General features: G+C 39.8%; 1 protein-coding gene across 12 annotated transcripts in view; it reads right to left on the bottom strand.

Moving 5' to 3' along the window:
- The window catches only part of PPP1R12A (protein phosphatase 1 regulatory subunit 12A), a 170,320-nt gene extending 157,320 nt beyond the window's left edge, over positions 1-13,000 (bottom strand). For all 12 annotated transcript variants that reach the window (XM_040234501.1, XM_040234509.1, XM_040234502.1 and 9 more), the window contains exon 1: positions 12,498-13,000. In XM_040234501.1, coding sequence (XP_040090435.1) covers positions 12,498-12,734 — 237 coding nt within the window. In that variant the 5' untranslated portion in view covers positions 12,735-13,000. The remainder of the gene's footprint in view (positions 1-12,497) is intronic.
- Positions 13,001-15,512: the final 2,512 nt, after the last annotated feature.

Below are 15,512 nucleotides of genomic sequence, written 5' to 3'. Positions count from 1 at the left end.
TGGGGTCTCAAAGAGTTGGACACGACTTAGCAAGTAAACAACAAAACAATGCAAGAGAACTTTGGAACATTTTTCTTCAAGAAAGAAAAAACATGGTTCACTGGTAAGAAGCCATCTGCCAGTGCAGGGGACATGGGTTCAAATCTTGGTCAAAGACTCCACATGCTGCGGGGCAAGTAAGCCCCTGAGCTGCCACAACTACTGCAGCCAGCATGTCCAGAGCCTGTGCTCCACAAGAGGACTCACCGCACGAAGAGGCCCACGCACCTCAACCAAGAGTCACCCCTGCAACCAGAGAAAGCCCACCAGCAGCCATGAAGACCCAGCACAGCCAAAAATAAACAAGTAAGTATATAAAATTTAAGAAGAAAGAAAGAGACCAGAAAAGGAAACCAAATAGGAGCATTCAGAAAACCAGGATGGAACAGGGTCAAGAAAGATTCAAGCCACCTGTTAAGTTCCTTGTAACTTAAACACAGCTTTCTCAGGGATGACTTTCCTGATATTCTAAGTTAAGTCCTCCCAGTAAAAAAGTTCATTTCACCCTAGATCTCTATTCTACATTTTTTGGCACCTCCTCTTGATTATACACTACATGCAGAGAGGGATCTTGTGCTAGGCATATGATAAATAATGACATATATTTATTTATGAATGAGTTAATCACTACATGAATAACAGCATCATTTATCAGTAAATACAAATACTGTGTAATATTTCAAACAACTTCCAAACAAACTTTATTAACACAGAGTAATAAAATAGATTTTCGTATAGGTACCTCAGAGAAGGAAGATGACATCATCCCATTATGAAAGCAATATGCGTGTCAGCTGGAGCACTTTCAGGGTTAGTCTTCTGTGTTAAATATACTAGAGTGAGCATGTCAGCGCTCAGTAGCTTAAGACACAGCCAACTCTTTGCCACCTCAAGGGCTGTAGCTAGCCAGGCACCTCTTTCATGGGATTTCCCAAACAAGACTACTACAGGGGGTTGCCATTTCCTACTCCGAGGGATCTTTCTGACCCAGGGAGTAAATACGTGTCTCCTGCATTGGCGGGTAGATTCTTTACCACTGTGACACTTAGGAAGCCTGCATATACTAGAGATTTTACTAAAAATATCTTCTGAATAAACACGCATTAGAACAGAATGCTATCTTGGGCAAAACATAAAATTGCAAGTAAAATCTCGAAGAAACAGTCTGAACAATATAATTTCATGAGTAAGATATAGTATAATGTCTACCATTATCATGAGAAATTGGAAGTATACTATTCATCATCAGACAACTAGGAAAATAAACTTTAGGAATGTGCATGTGTGTTCACACAGTGGACCTAATATTCATTATCACAGAATTATTTCTAAAAATGCATAATTTATTACCAAGTTATAAACCAGAAAATTAAATATAATCTCACTTTTATAAAATTATATATTGGATAGAGACGGATAAAGGGAGTCTACTGAAGTTTTCAATGGGGGCTAGCTAAGCTCCATGCCTGAAAATTTGAATAGCATTGCTCTTTTTTTATATTCTTCTATGAGTCTTTAATTACTTAAATAATTATTTTTCTTCAATTTTTGTTTCAGATAAAATACATATAAAACAACAAACTTGAAAGTAAGCCACGTTTAACAACAAAAAAGAGATGGTGAAGACAAAAAGCAAGAGTAGAAGGCAGTTACTTAAGTAATTTTCATGATAATGCTTTTCTCAACCACAATGAAAAAAATCAGAAATTTAAAGACATTTTAGTGTTTAAAGAAAAAAAAGATGGCTGAAAGAGTTAAATAGCAATAGTCATTCTGAAAGGGAAAAAACTTGAATATGAGGCAAAATTTTTATGTAGATCATTTCATGCAATTAGAAAGGATATAAACTGTGGAACATATATCATCTGTTCTAATTCTTTTAAGAAAAAATGGTACAAATGAACATATCTTTGAGAAAAATCAATAATGAAATACAGTCATGATTTAGCAACAGCAGCGTCAGAATCTTTTGTGGAAAACACATTCATTAAAAAAAGACCATGGTCAATTCACAAGCTATGTAAGCTACTGACTTGTTTCATGCAAAATTTAGAACAGAAACAAACAGTACACAAAGTTAATCATAAAGAAATTCTGAAGCATACTAAAGTTCAAACAATGCAATTAAGAGTTGACTAAATCCAAGATGACTCTTTATGACCATGTTCCAATTAAGAATAACCTTTTTAGAAAATACCATTCAATTACTGACAGTATTTAGTAACCATGATTACTCAGATCTACTTTATTCACCAGACATGTCTCCAATGTCTATCATTTTCAAAATTCACAAACTCTCCCCCCAAAAGTAAACACCACACAGGATTTTCAAAAGAAGCTTCTGGAGCTAAAGCTCCAATATAATAGTTCCAGAAATGTTCCAAGCAAAAAGCAGAAATACTAGATTAATTTTAGAACCATCTAAAATAATTCTGAAGGCTAATAAAATGTATATACTTTAGTTTGTTTACTACAAAGTAAAGGTAACTGATGTGTGTATTTAACAGTTATTCCAGGAAACTATACTTTCCCATATGGTTAACTTCTAAAAAGGTATCAATTCACTTAATTTCTCCTTTGCACCATTCAAGTATTCAAGAACATGATATAAACTTTCTACATTAATAGCTTCTGCACAACAAAGGAAACTATAAGCAAGGTAAAAAGACAGCCTTCGAATGGGAGAAAATAATAGCAAATGAAGCAACTGACAAACAACTAATCTCAAAAATATACAAGCAACTTATGCAGCTCAATTCCAGAAAAATAAATGACCCAATCAAAAAATGGGCCAAAGAACTAAATAGACATTTCTCCAAAGAAGACATACAGATGGCTAACAAACACATGAAAAGATGCTCAACATCACTCATTATCAGAGAAATGCAAATCAAGACCACAATGAGGTACCATTTCACGCCAGTCAGAATGGCTGCGATCCAAAAGTCTACAAGCAATAAATGCTGGAGAGGGTGTGGAGAAAAGGGAATCCTCTTACACTGTTGGTGGGAATGCAAACTAGTACAGCCACTATGGAGAACAGTGTGGAGATTCCTTAAAAAACTGGAAACAGAACTGCCTTATGACCCAGCAATCCCACTGCTGGGCATACACACTGAGGAAACCAGAATTGAAAGAGACACGTGTACCCCAATGTTCATCGCAGCACTGTTTATAATAGCCAGGACATGGAAGCAACCTAGATGTCCATTAGCAGATGAATGGATAAGAAAGCTGTGGTACATATACACAATGGAGTATTACTCAGCCATTAAAAAGAATACATTTGAATCAGTTCTAATGAGGTGGACGAAACTGGAGCTGATTATACAGAGTGAAGTAAGCCAGAAAGAAAAACACCAATACAGTATACTAATGCATATATAAGGAATTTAGAAAAATGGTAATGATAACCCTGTATGCGAGACTAGAACAGACTTTTGGATTCTGTGGGAGAGGGAGAGGGTGGGATGATTTGGGAGAATGGCATTGAAGCATGTATACTATCATGTAAGAAACGAACTGCCAGTCTAGGTTCGATACAGGATACAGGATGCTTGGGGCTGGTGCACTGGGATGACCCAGAGAGATGATATGAGTAGGGTGGTGGGAGGGGGGTTCAGGATTGGGAACTCATGTACACCCATGGCGGATTCGTGTCAATGTATGGCAAAACCAATACAGTATTGTAAAGTAAAAAAAATAAATAAAATAAAGAGAGAAAAAAAAAAAACCTTTCTACAATCTTATCATTTTCTTTTGTTAGGCAACATGTTAAACATGTATTTTCAGCTCGAGTTAATAATCAAGTCAAAGTAACACTTTTTAGTCAGTGACACTCTCTCCTTCTGGAATATCTCCCTCAATGCACATAATGCATTTAAATAGATTACCCAAAAGGTGACAGCTGAGGAATGCCTTCATTTCTTTCCATGGTTTCTATTGAATGTAATTTGAAAAATGCCTATATAATAACACATGACAATGTGGAATGTCTCCACCCATGAAAGAGCATTCAAGTCAAGCAAGCAAACTTAGGGCAGTAACACAGAGCTCAACTTTGTTTTTTTGTGGTTAGCCAGCACAACAATGAAAAGATAAACAACCAAAATACTAATAACGTCAGAAAAATACTGACATACAGGGATCCAAAGTAAAAGTGCTGTTTAGGGGGAAAGTGTGAATAAAATCATTAGAAAATATGAATTAGCTTCTAATGACAATATGCTAGGGGTTCCATTTCTAAATCAACCCTGAGTGAGTTGTTTAAAGAAATTCATTTTCTAAAGTATGTTACATAAACTGATCAAAATTCTACTTATTGGCAATCAGAAACACATTCGTTGCAAGAAAAAAATCTAAGATTCTGCTAAGTTCTGATTGTAATAATGGTTACCTTTATACTGTAATCATAAAGTAAATCATCAGTATAAAGAATCCGCCTGCAACACAGGAGACCCTGGTTCAATCCCTGGGTCGGGAAGATCGTTGGAGAAGGGATAAGCTACCCACTCCAGGATTCTTGGGCTTCCCTTGTGGCTCATCTGGTAAAGAATCTGCCAGCAATGTGGGAGACCTGGGTTTGATCCCTGAGTTGGGAAGATCCCCTAGAGAAACAAAAGGCTACCCACTCCAGTATTCTGGCCTAGAGAATTCCACGGACTGTATAGTCTTCAGTCCGTGGGGTCACAAAGAGTCGGACATGACTGAGCGACTTTCACACACTTTTTCATTAGAATATTCTTAATGTTTGCTAGCTATTATATTTACTCACACAAATTGTCATCATTTTGTTCTCTATGAACTATGGTCTTCACAAGATTAGTCTACTGTGTTCATTTTTAAAAAAATCAACACCATGTACCCGCTAAAATAAAATGCAGACACCAAAGGGGATTTACAGAAAAATTAAAGTTTCCAACTGAAGGAATTCACTATTCTGTCTGAAGATAAGATACACTAACAATAGCAGGTAGTGTGCAAGTGCCAAACTTAGGGTTTAAACAGTAAGGGAAAAGAATTACTGTGCACCCCAGTGGTCAATGCTTTGAGCTGTGCCTTAATATAAATAAGCAGGGAAATACATTCCAGAGACCGATCACACATGCAGCGACTTATGTAAATATAAATATGAAACCAGTGGTTCCTACAGAAAGCTTTCACCCATCTCCTGAATCTCTTCAGATAAACTCTTTTCTCGCTCCTTATCGGGTGATCAGGAACCAGGCACCCGCGTCCTGTGACAATGCATGCCACCCCCCACCCCCCCGCACTCTCTCCCGTGTCTACCAACTGGAGAAGTCAGGAACAGTCGTGAAATCTGCTCCCCTTCAATTACTCTTACTTCATGAATGAGTATCAAGCACATGTGTTCTCAGTATAGCAATAATCTTACAGATTGATGTATGAGTCCCTACTGTCCTTCATTTGGATACTAATCCTTATTTTGTTAAAGTATTTCTTTTATGAAATGACAGTAGGTGACAAAGCTGTTTGTTTTTAATGCCCTAACACAACAACAGAAAAATTAGGTTCTCCTCTGTCAGTCATAAAAACAAAAACCATTTTACTGGTCCATGAAATGTAAAATTCTGGGAACCATGGACTTGATAGGCAACAAGTAAATCATGTTTCAAATGGTGCTCTCACTCATTATCAACAAGAAAAAAGAAAATTCTATTGCCTTTTCCAAGGAAAGATCTGAAATATAATTTCGCTAAATTTTGCAAAATCATTTAAGGAACAGAATATTCTTATGACTTGAATATTCCTACTAACTAAAGGCTTCTGATTAAAATCAAACATGATGAATATTTAAAAGTTTTACTAATTCAGAAGTTAATTCAGGTAACTTCACTAGCATTTCATGTAACGTCTTAAGTCCTAATTTTAAGTACCAATAATCACTGTATAGAAAATTTCAGAAGATTAAGCTAAATGGTGGTGATAAGCCAGTGCTTGCTTGCTTGCTTTCCTTCTTTAATTATCACTGATAAACAGTTTACCTATAATTTATATCTTTTCATTGAAAAAGTTGTATGTGTAGTATGAAACATTTACTATAAATGAGTATATAAAAATGCCTAGAGCATTAGTATAAATTGCTATTAGGATAAAGAAAAATTGAGATGTTTAAAGACTAAGTAAACTCTGTTCTTTAAAAAGAGTTCTGTTGCTGTTGTAACTTCCTTTGTACCTTCCCAAAGCACTATTGTGCACATAATGGTCAGTGAAAAACAATCTTGGCAGTTCCTAAAATTTAGGATAGATTTTGAGATTAATTTAGATATAGTATTACTGCATTTCACTTACCACAGAAAGCTCTTAAAAGTTTTGACTAGCTAAAATAAAAGTAGATGAAGAAAAATTATATTTATCTATACATGTTTCATTTGATTCTCTGCTAATTACCATAGAAAATTCCAATTACTAATCATCAACCATAATGACTGAAAGATTTACGAATACTTTCTTCTTCAGACTTAAAGGCCATGTAGCATAGTGTTAACGCTTCCCTGATAGCTCAGTGATAAAGAACCCACTTGCCAAGCAAAAGACCAGGGTTCTATCCCTGGGCTGGGAAGATCCCCTGGAGAAGGAAATGGTGACCCACCCCAGGACTATTATCTGGGAAATCCCATAGGCAGAGAAGCGTGGCGGGCTACCATCCGTGGCGCTGCAAAGAATCAGACACGACTTAGTCACTAAGCAGTCACAGCACAGTGTTAAATAAGTCTGGGCTCTTATATACCTGTGCCAGAACCAAGCTCTGCCATTTATTATCTTGGTAACCTTGAGCAAGAGAAAAAGGACTTATGAGAATTAAGTGAGATATTGGTTATAAAACTATCATAGTATTTCACAAGTAAAAAATCCTCAGCAAATGTTCACCAGCCAATCCCCCTTCTCAATGCAACACTGAGATAATGTAACACTACATAGTCAACTGCAACTTAGAAGAAACTCAAAACGACTGATGGAGATCTTAAACCTTTCAAGGATATATATGCCAAAACTGCATTTACCAACATGATTATGGAGCACCCCCACGCCCCCACCCCACCCCCAAACTTTCAAAAGAAAAGTGGAGTGAAAACTACAATTTTCAGCAGGCAGGAAGGTAAAGAAAATAGCAACTCTGGGAAATGTCAAGAAGTAACAAGTTACAGAAGGAACAAAACAATGTTCTACACCTTACATCCCTCCAAAGGTTTCTAAGGGTTTCTATTTTTTTAAAATTATCTAACTAGACAGTTTTTAAAGTACATCTCCTATGTGAACAGCACTGTAAGATGTGGTAAGAAACAGATAATCAAAATAACTTTTTTCCCTCTATTCCACCTAATGTTTCTACCTAGCTACACTAGAAAACGCTCAGTCACAGCTTGCAATCACACTGTAGCTGAAAGCACATGAAAGATGGTCTTGGTTATGACACTGCAAAGTCAGACCACAAAACTGTTGCCAGGAAGTGCAAAAGCATCAGCTGCAGAGAAGGCATTATAGCAGCGGCGCTGTGGGCACTGGTGATCTACCAGCGTACCCCATATATGGCTAGGGTTTTCCATTTATTTGCAGGAAGTGAGGGGCCAGTTCAGGGTTAGTTTTGTTTAGGTTTTATTTTTTATGGTTAGGATGTTTTCAATAAAAGGTCTGAAGAGCAATAAGCAACTTAAGTTATGCAGAAAAAGTATCCTGTACTTTTTTAAACACAGATTTTAATATTGTTTATAAGAGATCCAATACATTCTTCCAAGATCTTACTATCCTCCACCAAAAAAATAGTAATTAAACAATTATAAACTTTACATTCAGTTTTAAAGAGATTTCTCATATATAACAATTACACTATACTCTAACAAGAGACTCTTTAAAATTATAATACCATAGAATATGGATTTAATTCCACTCTGTAGTATTCTGCCATAGGACCTAGTTCAGATCTTTATAAAGGTAGCAAATTAATTGATAAAGTGAGTATTCTTCTATCTCCAGGTAAACTGGTTTAGGGTATTTTTTTAATAGGAAGAAGGTTAATATTTTAGAAAGTTTAAATCTCAAGATATTAGAAGTATCTGTGGAGAAGATTGACAAGTTCAACCATGCGCTAGAATTATACTCTAAGTATCTGGGTGTGAATGTTTGAATGATTCATCTTTCGACACACAAATAACTATAAAACTTCCTATCTATAATATGAGGTAAAAGATAAAATTAATCATTCTTTACTGAGCACCTACTATGTGCCAGGATGTGGAAATATAAAACTGTGGAAGATTGGGTCCTTACAGTTGCCTACAGGGAAGACAAAATTTAAAACACACGTTACTCAGTAAGAAACATTTTAATAGCAGCAAAAAAGCAAGACATAAGGTAAAATGAGTATCCAAAGGAGAGTCTCTCCAGTGAAACAGTATTATACAAACTCAAAGGACAGAAAGAGCATTTCTGGATTGCAACTCGGTCGAACCCCAAAGAATGACCACGATTTTGACTGGCAAACAGGGAAGCAGTATAGTGGTGGAAAAGGCAAGACCGTAGATACAGAAGTAACAAAAAAATGTAAAAGCTGTAACACAGTGGAGATGCATGGGGTATAAGTAAAGAATGAAACACTTACAATCTGCACTTACGGAGAGGAGTGGCACAACTGAAATGGTGCTGTGAGAAGATTAATGTGGCAGCAGCATGAATGCTGGACTGGATCGACCATGAGAAGAGGCAGGGGAAGCAAGGAGGCTGTTACTGTACTCTAGGCATAAAGATAATAAAGGGATGGCCTAGACTGATGACAAGAGTGGCAAGAATTGATGAAAAGGCAGTTATGAATACTGATTGGGTATATGTAGGCAAGGGGATAAGTGGATAATTAAAATGTTTAAAGCTTAATCTAGAGATAAATGACATGATTATCACCAACAGAGGCATCAATGAGAATAGGCTTGGTGAAGAAAGAAAAAATTTCATTTCAGGTTGAATATAAAGAAATTCCTGATATTGATGTAAATAAATAGTTGCTATTCTATGGCAAAGGGGCTGGACCTCTATTTACTATATCTCTACTTGAAGATATATTTTAAATATAAAATCACAATATACTGAATAATATTTTACTTAACACTGTTTCATCAGTCGAAAAATAGAAATGAAGGATTGGAGCTCTGCAGCAGTGTTTGAACTGGAAACTGACTTGGAAGTCACAGATACAGAGGAAGCAGAAATCAAAAGGCTAAACTCAAACTGTTAGAAGAAATCTCAGTGTTATAATCTCAGTGTTATATTTTAGGAGAAGGAAATAGCAACCCACTCCAGTGTTTTTGCCTGAAGAATCCCAGGGACGAAGGAGCCTGGTGGGGTCGCGCAGAGTTGGACACGACTGAAGTGACTTAGCAGCAGCAGCCACAGTTATCAATAAGATTCAGCAATAAAGCATTCTACAGAAAACTATTATTACTCTCCTAAAACCTTTATAAAGCATACTGAAATATAGATACAGATCATATAGTATAAAACTCTACCAGGTAGGTCTTAAATCAAAGCTGAGTATTGCCCACTAGTAAAAATGAAAATCTACTGTAGACCTCAGTTCTAAAAAATCAGAAGTTTATATCCTTCCTAGCTTCAGTACTGTTTTCTAGCTACTGGAGGGCTTAGGGAAAGGGGGGCTATTCCAGAGACCAAGGTAGGAAATTTGTAGAAAACACTGTGTTTTCTGCTTTAATAAATGACCTATTTTTATACCCTCCTAAAAAGATGAAACTGATTATCTTTTGCAACTTCTAATGAGAAAGAACACTCAACCAATTAAAGAAATTTTTGAATATATGGTAGTCACATTAAGATGGAAAATACTAAATTAAGAAGTGTATTTGTGGGCTGTAAAGTTCCTAAAATTTTTCTCCTGGCAGTGAAATTTACGACAATTGATCAAAATCAAAAATGTAAATGAACAGTCCAAAAGACTAACCAATAATCAATCTAGTAAAAAACCATTCTGGCTGTTCTATGCGCTTTCAAGAGGTTAAATTTAAAAAAAAAAAAAATTATTCAAGGGCTATTTAACAAATCAATGGGTCAATTTTAGCTTTTACAATTTAAGTATTTAAAGCAACCAATATTCAAGAGATTTTTAAGGTTAAAATTGTCCTTTGATTATTTTTTTATTTTATTTATCACCTTTCACTATCTGTTGTTCTGAATTTGCCCAAAGCGAACTCCCTGTTCTCTGTCAGAAAGGCAAAAAAAGTACAAGAGTTAATAAAAGAGAAATAAGGGTGTAGAAAACATAGTAAAAATTTTAATGCTTGATATTTTAAGACTTTGGCTTCACTGAGTTAAGGAATGGGCAAATACATACATTACAAAAAGATATTATGCAAATAGTTATGCATAAACTTGGAAACTTTTGCTTAAGCCTTTGTCAACTAAAATAAAATAACTAATAAAGACAACACCTATACAATGCCAAACTAACCACTAAATTCAGTTAATCAGGAAGACACTGGTAAGTCGGATAATTCTTGCAACATGTCCAAATTTAGAGGAGAAAATAAAAAAACTCTTAAGAATCCTGCTAGATATATTTTCTCTACCTAAAATCAATAGTAACGTAAGTATTAAAATTTTTCCCCTTCCTCCAAGGCAATATAACTGGGTTCTTCAACATCCGTCATAACTTTATATTTCTATAGCACAATTTTAATAAAACATATTGTTATTAATCTTTCTGAATTAATTTCATACTAAACCATGTAAATTACACTTGAAAGAAATTCGAAAAGATTCATCTTACATAATTATCGTTTCTAATACCAAAAGTTTCTTTCAACATCATGTTTTTAGAATCTAGAGTTATGCTATAGTTTAAAATAAATCAGTCAAACAAAAAGTTTGTTTTACATTAGACGCTAAATTAATGGAACAGATAAAGCTAAAGACCATGCTGTATTTTTACTGGGTGCCACATGCTAAATTCCAGATTTGTCCTGCAATTTGTCAGTCATTATAGTTCATCCAGGCAACTTGTAAACAAAGGCTATAAGCCAAGTTTGATATGAAAATTCAATTAAATAAAACTTAAAACGGTCATCATTCACTAAACAGGAAGCAGTAAAAAGGAAAAATGCCACCACACACCTCTTTTAAAAAGGCAGCAAAGTATTATGCATGAAATATCAACGCGTAAGTTTCACCCTCCCAAACAAGTTTTTGTTACAGTATTCATCGAAATAAAGCTAGGATCTTTCCACGTATCAGCAAGGCAAATTTGACTTAGTTTACAAGTCTTTTTCATTGTAAGGGGAAGCTATTGCTGTAAAGTTGTTTTCCAGTCATTCCAAGTTGCCCACTAAGAAAATGTAAAGAGTTTATGTTTTGACACCTATTACCCTCACTGAAAAATTGCTTTTTATGCAGAACTCTACGTGGTTGTGTTGCTTTTGGCCTGTTAAAGGCAAAGCAACATTATCTCTGGATTGCCAATAGTTTCTCCTTATTTGGCTAACATTGAGAGATCCCAATCATACTACTATAAAACTTTAACATGCACAAAGCATCCATTTTGAGAAAAGTTTGTGACCAGCTTTCTTTTTTCCCACCCCCCTCTTCCAAAGAAAAACCAGAGCTTGGAAACCGGCTTTGAAAAGACTGCCTCGTTATTTATTCTTCTCTTTCCAACCCCAACACACACTCCAGGAACTGGGGCCAAAGGATCTCTGACACTGCGGCAAACTCGACTCGGAGTTAAGACACTCTTCCGTACGTTCCGGTCCCGCGGTGGACAAACCCTTTTAGAACGCTTCCTTACACTACCCACTTTCATACTCTCCCTTTCAGCCGGTGCAGATCAGCTAATTACACCGTTTCCCCCTCCCCAGTGACCAAGAGTAATAAAAGAGAAAACAGGAAACCGTCCGATCACGGCACTCGGCGTAGGGCACTTGATTACTATTAGTATCATCACCATTTGTAATCAAGTCCTAAAAACTACAACAAATCCAAAGCCCACCTAACAAGCCAAAGACGTCCCTCTACCCAAGCGTGCCTAGGGCCTCTCGTTCGTCGTTATTTTCAGCATCCTCCGTCCCCTTGGCCGATCACCGACGTCGGGGACGCCGGCACAACCCCACTACACCCCTCCCCATCTCGACCCCAAATCCCAGACCCACGTCCACAAATGGCCCTGGGGCCCCAACCTGACCACAGGCCCGTTTCCCCTCGGCCCCGGAAATCGCCCGTCCCCTTACTCCACCACCAGCCGGTCTGAAGGGGGCCTCAAGCCTAGAGCCCTCCCTCCACCAGCTCTTTCCCTCCCTCCTTCGCGGGAAGCCGCCCCCTCACCCCGCGGCAGGGAGTCTCCCGCCGCCCCCAGCCTCTGGAGACCAGGAGCGGAGGAGAGGCCGAGCGGGAGGCCGACGAGGGCGCGCAGGGTCGGGCGGGCGGCGGCGGGGCGCACAGACCTGGTGCAGGGCAGTGAGTCCGTCCACATTGGCGTAATTGATGTCGGCGCCGCGGTGCAGCAGCTTGAGAACCTCGTCCGTGTCGCCGCTGGAGCAAGCAGCCAGGAAGACGGCGCCATCATCGAACTTCACCTTGGTCTTCTGGCGCTTCACCACGGGAGGCTCGAGGTCCGTCTCGGAGCCGATCCAGCGCTTCAGCTGCTCGTTCCGCTTCTGCTTCGCGTCCGCCATCTTCATCCCCTCTCCTGCCGCCGGGTCTTCTTATCGCGAGGGGGGGAAGGGGGAGGCGGAGAGGGAAGAGAGGGGAGGCACGGGGTGTGTGACTGTTTCTCTGAGTGCGGCCAGAGGAGGGCTGGGAACCAGGAGGAGACGCTCGAGACTTCCAGTATCCCACAGAGCACTGGGGCTGCGCGCCCGGCCGAACGGACCTCCCTTCCTACCTCAGAAGCCCTCCCGCCCCCGGCCCGGCCACCCGTCACCGGCGGCCAATCTAACGTAACTTCGCGAGATCCGGGCAGGGAGGCGCCCTTCGGGCAGTGCGCATGCGCTCTGGGCCTGTGCCCGCCCCAGGAAGAGAGCCCCCGCGAGCTGCGGCGGGGGCGGCCCGGCCACCGGAGGGAAGCGGGTGTGGTCCGGGCCGCCTGGTCTGCAGGGGCTGGGGCCGACCTGGAAGGGCGGAGACAGGGAAGGAAGGTTGTCCTGCCCCGCTGAGCGCTCCTGGGGTTCCAGAGGCCAACCGCCGGGCCCTAGTGCGGCCCTGCGGGACAGACCTGCTTCCTGGGCTGTCTCGGCTAGGCCGAGTCGTTTCCTCAGGGCGGAGGATTTTCCTATTGGCTGCGTTGTTTGAATGGAATGGAGGCTAGATAGACAGGTCAGGAATTAAGCGCTAGCGATTTCCCTTTCCAAGGAACTCACATGAACTTTAAAAGCGGGGTCTGTGTGTCGAGGTCTTTGGTAGTAGTTACACCAGATCTCAGCCCAAGGTGACCGCCTGGTGACAAGGGTTGGCCTGCAGTGATTGCAGTGGCTTTCTGCCAGCCGTCACTTATAGAAACACCTTGCTTCGTATGCTTGTTTTTTCTTGCTTTGGGGTGTATGTGTGTTTCGGGGGGGGGGAGCTATTTGTTTTATTCTCTCACGCGTATTTTGGGTCTTCTTTCCCTTGATTTCTTCAATCCTGTCTCCCCCTATCTCTGAGTTTAGCTCAGCCTTGTTATTACTGGTCCTGACTTTTTAAGGGATTTCTGGTTCCTGCTCCATTGCTTTCTAATGATGGATAAAGATCCAACTGCTTCTAGAGTTCAAAAGAAATGTTAATATTACGCAAATGATTTAACCGGTATTTATTGAATACTTACTATGAGCCAGTCATTGGTCTAGGTGCTGGCGTTTTAATGACGATAACATACTTAAACCACCTTTTGAGGTCACGTGTTCAAAATACTTTATCATAATCATAAAAAAGGCTTTTAAACTTTGTCATGTATGACACCCTCCCCTGCAACACACATCAGTTCAGTTCAGTTCAGTCGCTCAGTCGTGTCCGACGCTTTGAGACCCCATGAATCACAGCACGCCAAGCCTCCCTGTCCATCACCAACTCCTGGAGTTCACTCAGACTCACGTCCTTCGAGTTGGTGATGCCATCCAGCCATCTCATCCTCTGTCCTCCCCTTATCCTCCTGCCCCCCCTTATCCTCCTGCCCCCAATCCCTCCCAGCATCAGAGTCTTTTCCAAAGTCAACTCTTCACATGAGGTGGCCAAAGTATTGGAGCTTCAGCTTTAGCATCAGTCCTTCCAATGGACACCCAGGACTGATCTCCTTTAGGATGGACTGGTTGGATCTCCTTGCAGTCCAAGGGACTCTCAAGAGTCTTCTCCAACACCACAGTTCAAAAGCACCAATTCTTTGGCACTCAGCTTTCTTCACAGTCCAACTCTCACATCCATACATGACCACTGGAAAAACCATAGCCTTGACTAGATGAACCTTTGTTGGCAAAGTAATGTCTCTGGTTTTGAATATGCTATCTAGGTTGGTCATACCTTTCCTTCCAAGGAGTTAAGCATCTTTTAATTTCATGGCTGCAGTCACCATCTGAAGTGATTTTGGAGTCCCAAAAAATAAAGTCAGCCACTGTTTCCACTGTTTCCCCATCAATTTGCCATGAAGTGATGGGACCAGGTGCCATGATCTTAGTTTTCTGAATGTCATACTAGTGTGTTTTGAGCCACGTGTTTGTAATCACCAACTGATAACTTTCTAAACAATACAATGTTTTCATTATTTTCTAGAGCATTTAGACCAAAATAAGAAAAGTCATAAAAGCTTTTCATTGAATGGAACTTGAGGGATCATCTAGACAGAGTCCTTGAAGAACTAACTGACTTACCTGATTTTCCTCAGCAGTGGGAGTAGGAGTCCTTCAGCAAGTATTATGTACCTGTACTGGGTTAGGCATTGTTCTAGATGCTGGAGATACAACTGTGAACAATTCTGTGTGTCTGTGTCTGTGTCTGTGTGTGTGTATGTGTGTGTGTGTTAGTGCGTGCATGCTTAGTTGCTCAGTGGTGTCCCGCTGTTTGCCACCCATGGACTGTAGTACACTAGGCTCCTCTGTCCTGTGTAGCCATTTCCTTCTCCATTGAATCCTCTCTCCCAGGGATCAAACTTGTGTCTCCTGCATTGCAGGTGGTTTCTTTAGGGTCTGAGCCACCACTTTTAAATGAATAATTAAGCTTCTCTTATTCTCCAGTAGACTACAGTAGACTGTTCTCCAGTAGTATTTGTAGTAGTCTACAGAGTAGGCTGTTTATTCTGCAGTAGACTGTTGTTGTTGTTGTTTAGTTGTGGTGTCTGACTTGGGACCCCAAGGACTGTAGCCTGCCAGGCTCCTCTGTCCATGGGATTTTCAGCCAGAAATACTGGAGTGGTTTGCCATTTCCTTCTCCAGAGAATCTTCTCCCAGGGATAGAATAGGCATCTCCTGTACTGGCAGGCAGATTCTTTACCA

The sequence above is a fragment of the Oryx dammah genome, unplaced genomic scaffold (assembly GCF_014754425.2).
Source record: "Oryx dammah isolate SB20612 unplaced genomic scaffold, SCBI_Odam_1.1 HiC_scaffold_29, whole genome shotgun sequence".
Taxonomy (NCBI): Eukaryota; Metazoa; Chordata; class Mammalia; order Artiodactyla; family Bovidae; genus Oryx; species Oryx dammah.
This window is presented reverse-complemented; position numbering and strand designations above follow the sequence as displayed.